Source organism: Canis aureus, chromosome 32, assembly GCF_053574225.1.
Source record: "Canis aureus isolate CA01 chromosome 32, VMU_Caureus_v.1.0, whole genome shotgun sequence".
NCBI classification, from domain to species: Eukaryota; Metazoa; Chordata; class Mammalia; order Carnivora; family Canidae; genus Canis; species Canis aureus.
In genome coordinates, this window is record NC_135642.1 from 39,496,235 (window position 1) to 39,513,955 (window position 17,721).

Sequence of the window (17,721 nt, forward strand, 5' to 3'; positions counted from 1 at the left end):
TTGTTGTTGTTCACTGTGCCTTTTTTTGAATTAAAATGTATAACTAGAAGAATACACAAGTTCCCAATATTCTATTGAAATTTAGTCTTTGATGCTCTAGGTTTAATTATTGAAACCAAAAAATGAATTTAAAATTTCAAATACCTTTGCCAACAAGCTTTTATTGTCTATTATTTATTTTTCATGATAAGACTTTCATTGTATGCTGCATTTTCCAGGTCTCTGGACTCAGGACTCACCAGTGCTTTACAAGGTTTATCTGTCACAGACACACACCTTGTTGAAGTGGATGGGGACACACTTTCTCTATATGGCTCAGGAGCACTGGAATCTCTAGATCGGAATTGGAGTGTTCAGACAGCAGGAATGGTGACAACAGTGTCCTTCACTTTCATAGAATTTGATGAAATTGTCCAAGTGCTTCCCAAATTGAAGATTAAATTTCCTAATTCTCTGGTAAACATTTCCTTTTGGTAGTATATTTGAATTATTCTCAGTCATGACTTGTGTGTTCAGGCCAAAGACCTGTTTTAACTTTTATTTATGCAGTTTCTATCTGGCAGGGAGACTAAGCTTTTGTGTTGATTTTCTGGATCTGGGATTTAAATTAGTATTCATAAGTGGCCTTGAAATTATCTCTCTATATAATAATTCTTTATGGAATATAAAGGACTAATATAATTTCATTCAAATTATGTATTTCTATTTATAAAGCACTCTTCAGGACTTCACCTAATCTTATACTATGTATCCATTTATTCTACCCAGTATTAATGGGACATATACATTTGTATATAATTTTTATAGTAGTCTCCTAACAACATTTAAAATAATTTTGGTAGCTCATTTAGAATTAGTTCGAGAAGGAGAAAATGGTGGAGTAGGAAGATCCTAAGTTCACCTCATCCTGTGGATACAAGTAGATAACACCCACATTTGTGTAAAAACCCAGAAAATGACCTGAAGACAGGCAGAACAGACTCTCCAAAGCTAAATGTAACAAAGGGGCCACATCGAAGAGGGTAGGGAGGGCAGAGACAGCTCAAAAGGTAAACCGACTTGTGGGACTGTCCAGGGAGGGAGGGAAGACAAATTCCTCGAACATTTGGCTTTGAAAACCAGAGGGGCCTAACTCCATGAGTTCTTACAATCAGTGGGGATTAACCCCTGGAAATTTAAAAATAAGCAAACACGGCTCTAGGAGAGCCAGTGGGCAAAAGGAAACTAAATCTTTATCTTTAAAGATATGACACAACAAACTGCCCCACTGACATATAGTATAGAAGCAGCAGTTTGAAAAATACCTGGGATTTATGGGAAGGAGATTTATTTACTGGCCTCAGAGCATGTGCTGGAGGGGCAGGGATCTTGTGGAGACTTTTTCCAAGAACAGAAATGCTGGCAGGTGCCATCTCCCTCCCACTCCAAGCCTAGATACACAGACACATGTAGGAACTAGCACAACACCAGCACTCTCCACCTAGCTTGTGAACAGCATGCACCATCCTCACATGCTTCTGTGAACATGCCCCCTCCATCCTGACCTGGGCAGGAGGTTTCCTGAGTGGCTGCAGGTCCCTCCCTGCAGTGGATGGATGCAGACCTTGGTGGCACCATGTACCCTGCAGCTCTGCCCTCCTATGGGACCTGTCCCCTCTAATATGCTCTTGACCAGAGTCATTCCAAAGTGGTGCCACAAACCTGACACTGTGAAGCAGCCCCAAAAGGGGCTAACACTACTCCAAAGGGACTCTTGCCCTGGTCAGAGAGGAAGATAACAACACACACCAGTCTGACTGTGGCACCAGCAATGGGCTGGGGGCAGATATTGGGTCTGAGTGCAGGCCTTGCCCACCAGTGAATGCTTCTCAGGGGACAACAATGAGAAAGAGCCCTGCTCTGGCAAACACCTGGCCTGACTCAACTCAAGCCAAGACAGCCCCCCTAACTGGTCCACTAACAACATAGGGACCATTTCCCTCTCCCACAACAGGCCAAGAGCCATTGCAAGTGACTGGACTTAAGGGAAACACAGCTCAGCCACAACAGGGCACATGCAACACACACAGGAGATACTACTGAAGTGTACCAGGTTCTGGTGAATAGGGGATATTGCTCTGCAAGGGCACTACAGGACTCTTTATTATAAGGCTGCTACTTTCAAAAGCAGGAGATGAGCTGACATTTTCAACACAGAGAAACAGACAAAGAGAGTTAGACAAAATAGGAAACAGAAATATTCCCAAATGAAAGAACAGGACAAAAATCACAAGAGAGCTAAATGGAATGGAGATAAGTAATGTACCTGATAGAGGATTTAAAGTAATGATTATAAAGATACTCACTTGAAAAAAGAGTGGAGGACTTCAGTGAGACCCTCTGAAGAGATTTAAAAAAACATAAAAAAGAACCAATCAGAGATGAAGAACTCAGTAGTTGAAATTAAAAATACACTAAATGGAATAAATAGTAGACTAGAAGAAGCAGAAGAACAGATCAGCAATCTGGAGGACAGAGTAATGGAGAGCAATCAAGCTGAACAGGGGAGAGAAAAGTAACAATAAAAAATGAAAATAGACTTATGGAACTCAGCAACACCATACGTGTAATAACCTTCACAGAATCAGGACCTCAGAAGAGGAGGACAGAGAAAAGGGGGCAGCAAATTTATTTGAGGAAATAGTAGCTGAAACTTCCCAAAGCTGGGGAAACAGAAATCCAGATTCAGGAGGCATAGAGAGCCCACAACAAAATGAACCCAAGGGGGTCCACACCAAGACACATAGTAATTAAAATGGCAAAAAGTAGTGATAAAAGAATTTTGAAAGCAGCAAAGGAAGAGAAAATAGTTACATACAGGGATAACAGCTGATTTTTTTCAGCAGAAACTTCACAGGGCAGAAAGGAATGGCATGATATATTTGAACTGCTGAAAGAAAGAAATCTGCAACTGAGAATAATCTATTCAACAAGGCTATCATTCAGAATAGGAGAAGAGATAAAGAAATACCCACACAAGGGTCATCTGGGGCTCAGTGGTTGAGTATCTGCCTTTGGCTCAGGTCATCGTCCTGGGGTCCTGGGATAGAGTCCCACATCAGGCTCCCCATGGAGCCTCTGCCTATGTCTTCTCCCTCTGCCTATGTCTCTGCCTCTCTGTATGTGTGTCTCACAAATAAATTAATTAAATTTTAAAAAAAAGAAATTCCCAGACAAACAAAAATTAAAAGTATTCATCAGCACTAAACCAGCCCTACAAGAAATGTTAAAAGGGACTCTGAGTGGAAAGGAAAGACTCTAAGGAGTAAGAAAAGTAGGAAGCACAAAAGCAGTAAAATTAAGTATATCCATAAAAATCACTCAAAGTCTCCAGAAAAAGATGTAAAGAATGACACAATATATCTAAAATGTGGAGGAGAGAGGGATAAAAACTTAGTGCTTTTAGAATGGGTTCAAACTTTAGCAACTATCAACTTAATACAGACTGCTATATGCATAAGATGTTATATATAAACCTAATGGTAACCACAAATCAAAAACCAGTAATTGGCAAAAAATAAAGAGAAAGAAGTCAGCAAACCATGAGAGAGAGCAAGAGAAGAAAGAAACAGGGAAGAACTACTAAAACAAATATAAAATGTACAACAAAATAGCAATAAGTACATACCCATCAATAATTACTTTGAATGGAAATGGACTATGCTCCAATCAAAAGACATAGAATGATGGAATGAATAAAAAAGCAAGGCCCATCTATATGCTGCCTACAAGAGACTCTTTTCAGACCTAAAGACACCTGCAGATTGAAAGTGAAGGAATGGAAAAGTATTTATCATATGAATGAAAGTGAAAAGAAAGCTGTGGTAGCCATACTTATACCAGACAAAATAGATGTTAAAACAAAGACTGTAACAAAAGACAAAGACACTATATAATAAAGGAAACAATCCAACAAGAAGTTGTAATAGTTGCAAATACTTATGCACCCAACATGGAAGCACCCAAATACATTAGGCAGCTAAAAACATAACACCCCATTTATATCAATGGATACATCTTCCAAATTGATAATCAGCAAGGAGAAAGAGGCTTTGAAGGATGCATTGGACCAGGTTGATCTAACATATATTCAGAACATTCCATCCTAAACAGCAGAATACATGTTCTTTTCAAGTGCACATGAAACATTTTCTGGAATACATCACATATTAGGCCACAAACTAAGTCTCTGCAAATTAAAAGACTGAAGTCATATCACGCATCTTTTCTGACCACAACACTGTGAAACTAGAAATCAACTACAAAAAAAAAAAAAAAAAATCAGGAAAGAACACAATGGATGAATACATGGAGGTTAAATAACATGCTACTCAACAATGAATGGGTCAACCAAGAAATCAAAGAGGAAATAAAAAATACATAGAGACATGAAAATGAAAACACAATGATCCAAAATCATTAGGATGCAGTAAAAAGTGTTCTAGGAGGGAAGTTTAGAGCAGTACAGGCCTACCCTAGGAAGTGAAAAAAATCTCAAAGCAACCTAATCTTACACCTAAAGAAGCTAGAAAAAGAAGAACAAACAAAACCCAAAATGAGTAGAAGGAAGGAAATAAAAAAAAGAGCAGAAATAAGTGAAATAGAATCTAAAAATAATAGATCAATGAAACCAGGAGCTGGTTCTTTGAAGAGAGCAACAAAATTAATAAACCTTTAAGCCAGATTCATGTGAGAGAGAGAGAGAAAGAGGGCTCAAATAAAAAGTAAAAGAAATAACAACCAAAACCACAGAAATATAAAGGATACAAGAAAATATTATGAAAAATATAAGCCAACAAACTGGATAACCTAGGAGTAATTTATAAATTCCTAGAAACATATAAACTACCAAAAATGAATCAGGAAAAGAAAATTTGAATAGATTGATTACCAGCAATGAAACTGAATCGGAATCAAAACCTTCCAACAAACAAGTCAGGATCAGACAGTTTCACAGGTGAATTCTACCAAACATTTAAAGACAAGTTAATACCTATTCTCAAACTATTTCAAAAAATAGAAGAGGAGGAAAAGCTTCCAAATTCATTCTATGAGGCCACCATTACCCTGATACCAAAACCAGAGAAAGACGTACAATAAAAGAGAGCTACAGACCAATAACTTTGATGAACATAGATGGAAAAGTTATCAACAGAATGCTAGCAAACCAAATCCAACAATACATTTTTTAAAAATTCACCATGATCAAGTGGGATTTAATCCCTGTATTGCAAGGGTAGTTCAGTATTCACAAATCAATCAAGGTGATACATCACATCAATAAGAGAATAAAAAATCATACAATCATTTCAACAGATACAGTAAAGCATTTGACAAAGCACAACATCCATTCATGATAAAAACCCTCAACAAAGTAGTTTTAGAGGGAACACACCTCAACATAATAAAGGCCATATACAAAAACTCATAGTTTTTGTCCTCATCCTACTCAATGGTGGAAGACTGAGAGATTTGTCCTGGGATCAGAAACAAGACCACGATATCTACTCACCATTTTTATTCAGAATAGTACTGAAAGTCCTAGCCATGGCAATCAGACAAGAAAAGATAAAAAAGCCATCCAAATTGGTAAGGAAGAAGTAAAACTGTTTGCAGACAACATGATACTATACATAGAAAACTAACAGACTCCACCAAAAACTACTAGAACTGATAATTTAGTAGGTTCACAGGATACAAAATCAATATACAGAAGTTCACTGCATTTCTATACACTAATAATAAAGTCACAGAAAGAGAAATTAAACAGTACTATTTACAATGGCACCAAAAATAATATCTAGGAATAAATTTAACCAAGGAGGTGAAAGACCCATACTCTGAAAACTATAAAACATTCATGAAAGAAATTTAAGGTGACACAAAGAAATGCAAAGGTATTCTATGCTCATGGAATGAAAGAAAAAATATTGTTAAAATGTCCATACTACCAAAGGCAATCTACGGATTTAATGCAATCCCTATCAAAATACCACCAGCATTTTTCAGAGCTAGAACAAACAATCCTAAAATTTGTATGAACCACAAAAATACCAAATAGCTAAAGCAATCTTGAAAAAGAAGAACAAAAGTGAAGGTATCATAATCCCAGATTTCAAAGTATACTACAAAGCTAGTAGTATACTAGTAGTGTACTAGTAGTAATCCAAACAGTATTGTACTGGCAGAAAAATAGACACATAGATCAATGCAACAGAATAGAGAGCATAGAAATAAACCCATGATTATATAGTCAATTAATCTTTGACAAAGGAGGCAAGAATATGCAACGGGAAAAAAAAAAAACCTGTCTTTTCAACAATATTGTTGGGCAGCTACATGCAAAGGAATGAAACTGGACCACTTTCTTACACCATAAACAAAAATAAACTCAAAATGGATTAAGGATCTGAATGTGAGACCTGAAACCATAAAAATCATAGAAAAGAACAAAGGAACTTAATTCACATGGGCCAAAGCAGCTTCTTTCTAGATAGGTCTCCTGAGACCAGGCAAACAAAAATAGAAATAACCTATTGGGAATACATAAAAAATTTCTGCACAACAAAGGAAACAGTCCATAAAACTAAAAGGCAGCCTATTAAATGGGAGAAGATATTTGCAAATGACATATCCAATAAAGGATCAGTATCTAAAATGTATAAAGAACTTATACAACTCAACCACAAATACACAAATAATCTTTTTTTTTAAAGATTTTATTTATTTATTTATGAAAGACAGAGAGAGAGAGGCAGAAATACAGGCAGAGGGAGAAGCAGGCTCCATGCAGGGAGCCCAACGTGGGACTCCATCCCAGGTGTCCAGGATCACACCCTGAGCCGAAGGCATCGCTAAACCACTGAGCCACCCGGGCAGCCCATACACAAATAATCTAATTTAAAAATGGGCAGAAGACATGAACAGACATTTCTCCAAAGAAGACAAACAGATAACCAACAGACACACGAAAAGATGTTCAGCATCACTCATCATCAGGGAAATGCAATAAAAAACAATGAAATATCACTTCACACCTGTCAGAATGGCTAAAACCCAAAAGACAAGAAACAACAGGTGTTGGCTAGGATGTGGAGAAAAAGGAACTTTTATGTACTGTTGGTGGGAATGCAAACTGGTGCAGCCACTGCGGATGAAGTATGGAGGTTCCTCCAAAAATTAAAAATAGAACTACTCTACCATTCAGTAATTGCACTACTAGGTATTTACCCAAAGAGTATGAAAACACAAATTTGAAGAGTTATGTGCACCCTTATAGCCAAACTATGGAACTATGATGAATGGATGGACACTTGGGTGATATTTGGCAAGATTTTATTCTTTTTTAATGGCTGAATAATATTCCATTGTATGTAGTATGAATGTATATGTATATAAGGATATATGCAATAAACATATATATTTTATATATATATGTATATATATGAAAAAAGAGAAAGATCAAAAAACAGACTCAACTACAGAGATCAAACTGATGGTCACCAGAGGGGAGGTGGGTGGGAGGATGGGCGAAATAGGTGAAGAGAATTAAGAGTACACCATTGTGATGAGCACTGAGTAATGTGTAGAATTGTTGAATCACTATAATGTACACCCGAAACTAATAGAACACTGTGTGTTAACTGTACTGGAATTAAAATTATTTTAAAAATAAGGTTGAGAAATTAGCTTTTTCCAGTTTTTCCAATTAGCTTTTTGTGGTACTCTTATATTACTTATTAGTATGTATTTGTATTTGTAGAAACTGTGAGTTCTCCCTTGAGTTATTATTGTGTTTTTCTCTGTTAGCCATATAATTTTCTTCACCTGCCCTCTCATAGTTCTTTTTCTTTTGCCACACCATCCTTCGTAAAGAAGATAGATAGAAGTGGAGACAATATGTTCAGAAAAGAGCATCCAATTTCACAGAAAGAACACTTACATTAGCATTTCAGTTTTAATGATTTTCCTTTCCCATGGCCAGTTTAACTAGCCTGTGTAGTAATTGGCAAGATACAGGTAATAATGACTAATGCTTCTCAGAAGCATTGTGAGTCCTGTATTTATAAAGTTCTGGATATTTTATTTCTAATCTTTCCTTTGTAGATTTAATTTCACTGTAAAGCATATAAAATCACTGTAATGAAAAAAAAATCACTGTAATGCCTAAAAATCTGAATTATTGAACATTTATTTAATTTTAAGGATCCTAGTTTGCTAGTAAATGGAGTGCATCCTTTGCAGATGGTAAATCACTTTGAATTCAATACTGGGTAGATTAATGGATTCCATCAATGATGCATCAGATGGATTACAATTACATAAATTTAGTAGATTCAGTTGATTTAATGTAATTGAAAATGTATTAGTCAAGCCTAAATTACAGATTTCTTGGGCAGTGATCAGTGAAACTTTAATTTTTAAGATGGTAATTCAGTGTTTAACTCTTTTTTGTGTTTTATCATTGCAGCACCTTAAATTCAAGGAAACAAATCTTGTAATGCTGCAACAATTTAATGCACTTGCTCAACTCCGTCGTGTCGACCAGTTGACAATTGATCCTCAAGGAAATCCAGTTGTCAATTTTACACTCTGGAAATACTATGTACTGTTTAGGCTGAGCCATTTTAGCATGCAGAAAATAAATGGGACCGAGGTAAGCTAAACACCAAGTCAACTGTAGAATGAAAATATTCCATTTTAGGGGAAATAGTAAAAAAATGGCCAGGAATTTCAGGAACCATGATAGAAATTTTGAGAAATATTGTGGGCCTTTCCCAAATCTTGACATTTACAACATTAAAAAGCTAAAAATCTATAAAAAAAAAAAAAAACTTCTAAAGCACTAGGCAGCCTTTAAAAATAGCAGCCAAATCATGGTGAATAGCAGATACTTTTACTGTTGTTTGTAAATGTTCAGAAAAGTAAAATGTTGGTAGGGTGACAGTTTTTTAAAAAAACCCACTTAGGTAGGTACTGTGATCTTTGTATGTTTCAAAGTGTTTTGCAGACTGCCGGGCACATGAGAAGGATGGGGAAGTAATACCCAAAGGTCAGCTGACAAGGGTCATGGTAGAGGAAAGGAGGAATAAAGTGAGAAAAAAGGAGAATGTACACAGGGAAAGAAGAATGATTTAAAAAAAAAGATAAGAAATAAGGAAGAAAGGTAAAAGAAGAGAAAGTAAAAATGAGGAAAAAAGGAAATAAAACAAGCATATGTAAATGTCTGGACTGCTTTAATAATATGTAACAGCTGCCTGTGGATTACCTGCACTGTATAACTCAGGCCCCGAATATTATTAGTGAAGGGTTATTTTTCAGATTGATTCTGCTAAGTTTGTCACAAGGGTAATCTTCTTGCTATCCAAAGACCATGTTCTCTAAATACTGTTTTGGAAGAAAAGAGAAACTATGCTTCTTCCACTCCTGTGGAATTCCTGCACTGAATTTGAATCATCCTCCAAAGAAAGAAAATCTCTAATATGCTGCCAGTATTATTACAATTATCTCTTAAAATTCAGAAGACCTCCTTATTGTAAAATGAGCTGTAATGAAATTTGCCAGTATAGTGGTAATAGCAACTGTATTTCTCTGCAGCTGATGCACTACAAGTACCTCTGGCCTAGCACTCCAAAAATCTTAGAGCGTTAAGAGACTGGAGAGCTTTGGGTCAGTGTACAACAGCGAAGTGAAATTTGCATCAACCATGGTAGGCTCATAACCACAGTATCAGCCGTCTGTCGAAGATGTAGGATAAATCTGGAACCTTTAGACTACTGATTTCTCCAGCTAGTTCCCTAGAGATTAGAGATTAGATTCAGTCTTGTGTACTCTTGTATACTCCCTTAATACTTTCCCAGAGAGGTTGTGAGTCATTGGTCAGACCTAATAATTACTCCCAAAGTTTTCCAAAGCTACCCTGGACTGGAAGTAGAATAGTTGTTTTGGCTCTCGATGAGTAGTCTCCTTCATTAATGGCCAAACTGTTGACTCCATTAACCTAAGTAGTATGTTAGGTTAGGAGTCCCGCGTCGGGCTGAAGCAGCTGAAGCCTGCTTCTTCCTCTGCTTGTGTCTCTGCCTCTCTCTCTGTAGTAAGTAGTATATTTACCCAGACATGGATCACTAATAGAGGTGTACCAATCTTTGTAAAACCTTGAAATAGGAAGGAATGGTACAATATAATTACATAAAATAGAGAATTATAAAGAACCAATATAACTTACTCTGATTTAAAGTTTCTAAAATGTCAGTGCCAGGGATATTTGACTCTTTATTAACAGCCAAAATAAAGCTGCTTATCTCAACCTTGGCAATGCATAGTAATATTATCCTATGTACCTACTTTTCTTTGTATGTGAGAGAGAGTAATATTGCTTGAGGTAGAATTAAATTTGAATTGTGAGATCAAGAAAAGATGGAGTAGTGGCTTGCACTGGCCACTAGGTGACTATGTTAGACCAAACAATCTTAGTTGTCAGCTAAAGTAAAGATTTGAGAACTGTGAACTCTGAAGGTCTTAGGGAAAGTGTGAGTCTTCAGTGAGTCATGTATATAAGATGCTTGTGAATTATGGGTTTATTTTTTGAAAAATGACTGTGGAGTATCTTACAGCTAGTATTAATGAATTTTGGTAAGTTCCAAAATTTAACTATATCCAGGTTTCTCAGCCTGGGTATAGTTCTCTGTGACATTTTGGCCAGGTAATCCTTTGTTGTGGGAGCTGCCCTGTGCAATATAGAATGTTTGGCAGCATCCCTGGCTTCAACCCACTAGATTCTAGTGGCAGCTCTCTGCTAGTTGTGATAACCAAAAATGTCTCCAGACGTCAAATGTTCCCTAGGGGCCAAAATGGCCCTTGGTTGGGAATCATTGAATTATTTAGACAAACAGATAGTATTTAAAATACAAGCAACTGGAGCAGCCTGGGTGGCTCAGTGGTTTAGCACCGCCTTCGGCCCAGGGTATGATCCTGGAGACCCGGGATTGAGTCCCGCGTCGGGCTCCCTGCATGGAGCCTGCTTCTCCCTCTGCTTGTGTCTCTGCCTCTCTCTCTGTCTCTGTGTCTCTCATGGATAAATAAATAAAATCTTAAAAAAAAAATACAAGCAACCTTACTTTATATTAAAGAAAATGTGCCCAGATATTAATCCAAGTCCCACTTTCAGCTTTTATTTTTAAAATTTTTTAAGAGATTTTTTTTAATTTGAGAGAGAGCACACAAGTGTGGGTGGGAAGGGGGAGGGGCAGTGAGAGAGGCAGAAGCAGACTCCTCACTGAGCAGGGATCCTGACAGGGGGCTCAATCCCAGGACCCCAGGATGTTAACCTGAGCCAAAGGCACACTCTTAATCTCCCAGAACCCTGAGATCTTGACCTGAGCTGAAGGCAGACTCGTAACTGACTGAGCCACCCAGGCACCCCCCACTTTTAGTTTTTAGTACTTTCTTGGTTAACACAAGAATAAGCCCTCACAGAGAATACCTGTTAAGTTAATCCTTACACCTGGCAAGTTAATCCTTGTGGAGAGAAAGGTGGACATAATATTAGACTGAACAAGAGTATCCTTGTTTATCTAATGTTCCATCTCTAAGAAAGGGACAAAATTATTCTTACAGAAGCAAAGTATGAGCAATACCTTGCTTTACCTTTGACATATTATTAAAATGAGTCTATTCCATTGATACTTGAGAATTTTCACCCTAAATCATTTTACTCCAAGAACTATAGGATTTCTGAAAAAAAATTCATTCAGAATTTAAGTTGCCTCAAGTATAATTCTCAAGGAACACTGCTTTCAGACAGAGCTAACTTATCAACTCTATTGTCCTCTATCACCATGAGCCACATTTATACATCTTCATTCCAATTAAGTTAGGGAAGAAAGTGATGTCAGTGAGAACTCTCCTCTCACAGCCCAGGAGGAGGTACTTTCCTGAACTAAAAGAAAATATTCATGCTACAAATTTCTTTGCAATTGCGCTAATTGTGCCAAGCTAGAGATAGTGTCATTTTGTCCCCTCTCCGTTGTATCTCTTCAGGTGACGCAGAATGATATGATAATGGCTGAAAGGCTCTTTGGAATCCTAGCACACGTCGCATCTTCCGAGCTACCCCAGTACCGTCTGATTTCAATTCTGGGTGATGCTAGGTAATCTTTAATTTTTATCATTTTTATAGAATTAATGTTGTAGGGCAGCTCTGGTGGCTCAGCGGTTTAGCGCCTCCTTCAGCCCAGGGCATGATCCTGGAGACCCGGGATCAAGTCCCACATCAGGCTCCCTGCATGGAGCCTGCTTCTTCCTCTCCCTGTGTCTCTGCCTCTCTCTCTGTGTCTCTCATGAATAAATAAATAAAATCTTTAAAAAAAAAAAAAAGAATTAATGTTGTACTAGGAAAAAGGAATCAATTTCACACATCTCTTAATTACCATTTATGCATCCCACAAACATTAATCCTGTTTGTCTGTGATTGGCCCTCTTCAAAGTGTTGGGGTATAAAGATGAATAAGACAAAATTCTTGCTCTTGTGTGGCTTATAAGGTAATAATTTAAAGATATATGTAAGCAGTTAGAATGTAAATGTTTCAGATTTCAGAGAGGGCCATAGGAGTATAAGAGAAACCAAGTGCTGTTTGGAAGAACATAAGGGAAAGCTTCACAGAGGAGGTAACGTTTTAGCAAGCTCTTTAGGAATGAGTAGGAGTTTTTCAGGTACAGGGTATAGGGGAAAGAGTTCTGCAAAGGTGCAAGGAATTGTAAAAAGTTTAGGATAATTGGAGCATGGGATAATTGTAAATAGTGACAGGAAATGAAGATAGATTTTGATCTGATTTTTTTTAAAGAGTTTTGTAGTCCATTCAAAGCAAAAATAAATACTTGTGCTTTGTAATTAAGTACAATGATCATGCAATTAGATGTATATTCTGGAAAGGCTGCTATTTAAGCAGACAGAGATGGAAGAACTGGTGACTAACCAAGAGGCTCATCATGATAGTCCAAGAGGGAGATTCTGAAGGCATGAACTAAGACAGCGAGAAGACGTATACCTGACACACACTGAGAAATTGTGCATGGATGGAAGGAGAAAGGTCAAGGATGGTATGTCAGTCATGATTCAGCTATAGATAAGAGAATTCATTCTGGCTAGAATTAGCAGAAAATGACTGATAGACAAAGAATAAGTTGTCTATACAATCATTGGAAGGGGCGGGGAAGCAGTCTGAGGACTCCCAGACTAGTAAAACAGAGCCAGCCCACCAAGCAAACTGCCACTATTGCTCAGGGCGCTAGCTGATAAGGAGACTATCGTCTCAGTTGCAACCTTCAGGATCCACTTGGAACCGCACTTTAACTACATTGAGGATCAGGAAATTCCCCACTCCTGTGCCCAGAACTTGGTTGCAGAACCATGTTTCCCTAATGGAATTTGTACCCAGAAAATGGGTAACTGTGTGCTACCTCTACTCTCCACTGAGCTCAGTTCTGGTTTCAGGTCTTACCCAAGTGTATCTGATTGGGAAAATCCTAATCCCATTGAAAAAACCTGTAGAATTACTTGAAAAAAAGTTCCAAAGGAGAGAATGCTACAAAATGCACAGTGAATGCAAGAAATAGGAAGCATTGAATTAAAAAAAAACTAGTGGTGTGGAAATAAATAAATAAAAATTATAGTTATCAAAAAAATTATAGTTATCAAAAAATTAACGTATTAGGAAAAATAATTTAGTCACCTGAAAATAAAAATCCCAGAAAGTCCTAAGGATAAGAAAGTTAAATTTGCTAAGTTTTTTTTCCCCTTAGGAGTAATAATAGGTACTAATTAGCACCAGAAGTTGGTGGAAAAATACATGTTTAACTGTGTATATTAAAATTTTAAGGGCTGCCATTAGGAAGAAAGACTAGATGTATAGATTCCAAACCACTAAAAGGAAAAAAGATCAACAAAAAGCTGGAAGGGAAGAAAAAAATAAACACTAGTTATAATAATATTAATGAATAAAATTCCCCTATTAATAGATAGTAGTCATCAATAGCATTAAAAATTGAGTTACATGTTATATTTGAGAAATAACCCTGAAGAAAACAATATATAAAGTTTGAAAATAGAGGGGGAGGAGCAAGATGGCGGAGGAGTAGGGTCTCCAAATCACCTGTCTCCACCAAACTACCTAGAAAACCTTCAAATTATCCTGAAAATCTATGAATTCGGCCTGAGATTCAAAGAGAGACCAGCTGGAATGCAACAGTGAGAAGAGTTCGCGCATCTATCAAGGTAGGAAGACGGGGAAAAAGAAGTAAAGAAACAAAGGCCTCCAAGGGGGAGGGGCCCGCGAGGAGCCGGGCTGAGGCCGGGGCGAGTGTCCCCAGGACAGGAGAGCCCCGTCCCGGAGGAGCAGGAGCTGCACCGACCTTCCCGGGGGAAAGGGGCTCGTGGGGAGTTGGAGCAGGACCCAGGAGGGCGGGGATGCCCTCGGGCTCCCGGGGACAGTAACAGCAACTGCGCGCCCAGGAGAGTGCTCCGAGCTCCCTAAGGGCTGCAGCGCGCACGGCGGGACCCGGCGGGACCCGGAGCACCTGAAGGGGCTCGGGGGCGGCTCCACGGAGGGGGCTGCGGGGCCCCGGGAGCAGCTCGGAGGGGCTCGGGCAGAAGAAGAGGCTCCGTGCGGAGGGGGCTGCGCGGTTCCAGGAGCAGCTCGGAGGGGCTCGGGCGGCAGCTCCGCGGAGGGGGCTGCGCGGCCCGGGAGCGCGAATCCACCAGCGCAGGCTCCGGAGCACAGGGCGCCGGGACACAGCCCAGGATCCCGCCTCCCCCGGGACAGGCAGAGGCCGGGAGGGCCCAGGACAGCAAGGACGCTCCTGCCCCAGCTGAGCAGATCAGCGGCCCCGCCCGGAGCCTCCAGGCCCTGCAGACGGAGTTCCTGCCGGAGCTGAATCCAGGTTTCCAGAGCTGCCCCGCCACTGGGGCTGTTCCTCCTGCGGCCTCACGGGGTAAACAACCCCCACTGAGCCCTGCACCAGGCAGGGGCACAGCAGCTCCCCCAACTGCTAACACCTGAAAATCAGCACAACAGGCCCCTCCCCCAGAAGACCAGCTAGACGGACAACTTCCAGGAGAAGCCAAGGGACTTAAAGTACACAGAATCAGAAGATACTCCCCGGTGGTTCTTTTTTTGTTTGTTTGTTTTTGTTTTTGTTTTTGTTTTGTTTTGCTTTTTGATTTGTTTCCTTCCCCCACCCCCTTTTTTTCTCCTTTCTTTTTCTTTCCCTTTTTCTTCTTTTTTTTTTTTTTTTTTTCTCTTTCGTTTTTTTTTTTCTTTTTCTTCCCTTTTTTTTTCTCTTTCTCTTTTCTTTCCTTCTTTCTCTCCTCTCTTTTTCTCTTTTTCCCAATACAACTTGCTTTTGGCCACTCTGCACTGAGCAAAATGACTAGAAGGAAAACCTCACCTCAAAAGAAAGAATCAGAAACAGTCCTCTCTCCCACAGAGTTACAAAATCTGGATTACAATTCAATGTCAGAAAGCCAATTCAGAAGCACTATTATACAGCTACTGGTGGCTCTAGAAAAAAGTATAAAGGACTCAAGAGACTTCATGACTGCAGAATTTAGAGCTAATCAGGCAGAAATTAAAAACCAATTGAATGAGATGCAATCCAAACTAGAAGTCCTAACGACGAGGGTTAACGAGGTGGAAGAACGAGTGAGTGACCTAGAAGACAAGTTGACAGCAAAGAGGGAAACTGAGGAAAAAAGAGACAAACAATTAAAAGACCATGAAGATAGATTAAGGGAAATAAACGACAGCCTGAGGAAGAAAAACCTACGTTTAATTGGGGTTCCCGAGGGCGCCGAAAGGGACAGAGGGCCAGAATATGTATTTGAACAAATTCTAGCTGAAAACTTTCCTAATCTGGGAAGGGAAACAGGCATTCAGATCCAGGAAATAGAGAGATCCCCCCCTAAAATCAATAAAAACCGTTCAACACCTCGACATTTAATTGTGAAGCTTGCAAATTCCAAAGATAAGGAGAAGATCCTTAAAGCAGCAAGAGACAAGAAATCCCTGACTTTTATGGGGAGGAGTATTAGGGTAACAGCAGACCTCTCCACAGAGACCTGGCAGGCCAGAAAGGGCTGGCAGGATATATTCAGGGTCCTAAATGAAAAGAACATGCAACCAAGAATACTTTATCCAGCAAGGCTCTCATTCAAAATGGAAGGAGAGATAAAGAGCTTCCAAGACAGGCAGCAACTAAAAGAATATGTGACCTCCAAACCAGCTCTGCAAGAAATTTTAAGGGGGCCTCTTAAAATTCCCCTTTAAGAAGAAGTTCAGTGGAACAGTCCACAAAAACAAAGACTGAATAGATATCATGATGACACTAAACTCATATCTCTCAATAGTAACTCTGAATGTGAACGGGCTTAATGACCCCATCAAAAGGCGCAGGGTTTCAGACTGGATAAAAAAGCAGGACCCATCTATTTGCTGTCTACAAGAGACTCATTTTAGACAGAAGGACACCTACAGCCTGAAAATAAAAGGTTGGAGAACCATTTACCATTCGAATGGTCCTCAAAAGAAAGCAGGGGTAGCCATCCTTATATCAGATAAACTAAAATTTACCCCAAAGACTGTAGTGAGAGATGAAGAGGGACACTATATCATACTTAAAGGATCTATTCAACAAGAGGACTTAACAATCCTCAATATATATGCTCCAAATGTGGGAGCTGCCAAATATATAAATCAATTATTAACCAAAGTGAAGAAATACTTAGATAATAATACACTTATACTTGGTGACTTCAATCTAGCTCTTTCTATACTCGATAGGTCTTCTAAGCAAAACATCTCCAAAGAAACGAGAGCTTTAAATGATACACTGGACCAGATGGATTTCACAGATATCTACAGAACTTTACATCCAAACTCAACTGAATACACATTCTTCTCAAGCGCACATGGAACTTTCTCCAGAATAGACCACATATTGGGTCACAAATCGGGTCTGAACCGATACCAAAAGATTGGGATTGTCCCCTGCATATTCTCGGACCATAATGCCTTGAAATTAGAACTAAATCACAACAAGAAGTTTGGAAGGACCTCAAACACATGGAGGTTAAGGACCATCCTGCTAAAAGATAAAAGGGTCAACCAGGAAATTAAGGAAGAATTAAAAAGATTCATGGAAACTAATGAGAATGAAGATACAACCGTTCAAAATCTTTGGGATGCAGCAAAAGCAGTCCTAAGGGGGAAATACATCGCAATACAAGCATCCATTCAAAAACTGGAAAGAACTCAAATACAAAAGCTAACCTTACACATAAAGGAGCTAGAGAAAAAACAGCAAATAGATCCTACACCCAAGAGAAGAAGGGAGCTACTAAAGATTCGAGCAGAACTCAACGAAATCGAGACCAGAAGAACTGTGGAACAGATCAACAGAACCAGGAGTTGGTTCTTTGAAAGAATTAATAAGATAGATAAACCATTAGCCAGCCTTATTAAAAAGAAGAGAGAGAAGACTCAAATTAATAAAATCATGAATGAGAAAGGAGAGATCACTACCAACACCAAGGAAATACAAACGATTTTAAAAACATATTATGAACAGCTATACGCCAATAAATTAGGCAATCTAGAAGAAATGGACACATTCCTGGAAAGCCACAAA

General features: G+C 38.9%; 1 protein-coding gene across 7 annotated transcripts in view; it reads left to right on the forward strand.

The window, feature by feature from the left end:
* LRRC49 (leucine rich repeat containing 49) overlaps positions 1–17,721 on the forward strand; it is a 166,702-nt gene that overhangs the window by 130,845 nt on the left and 18,136 nt on the right. For all 7 annotated transcript variants that reach the window (XM_077881715.1, XM_077881714.1, XM_077881716.1 and 4 more), the window contains 3 exons: positions 219–456; positions 8,510–8,695; positions 12,079–12,188. In XM_077881715.1, coding sequence (XP_077737841.1) covers positions 219–456; positions 8,510–8,695; positions 12,079–12,188 — 534 coding nt within the window. The remainder of the gene's footprint in view (positions 1–218; positions 457–8,509; positions 8,696–12,078; positions 12,189–17,721) is intronic.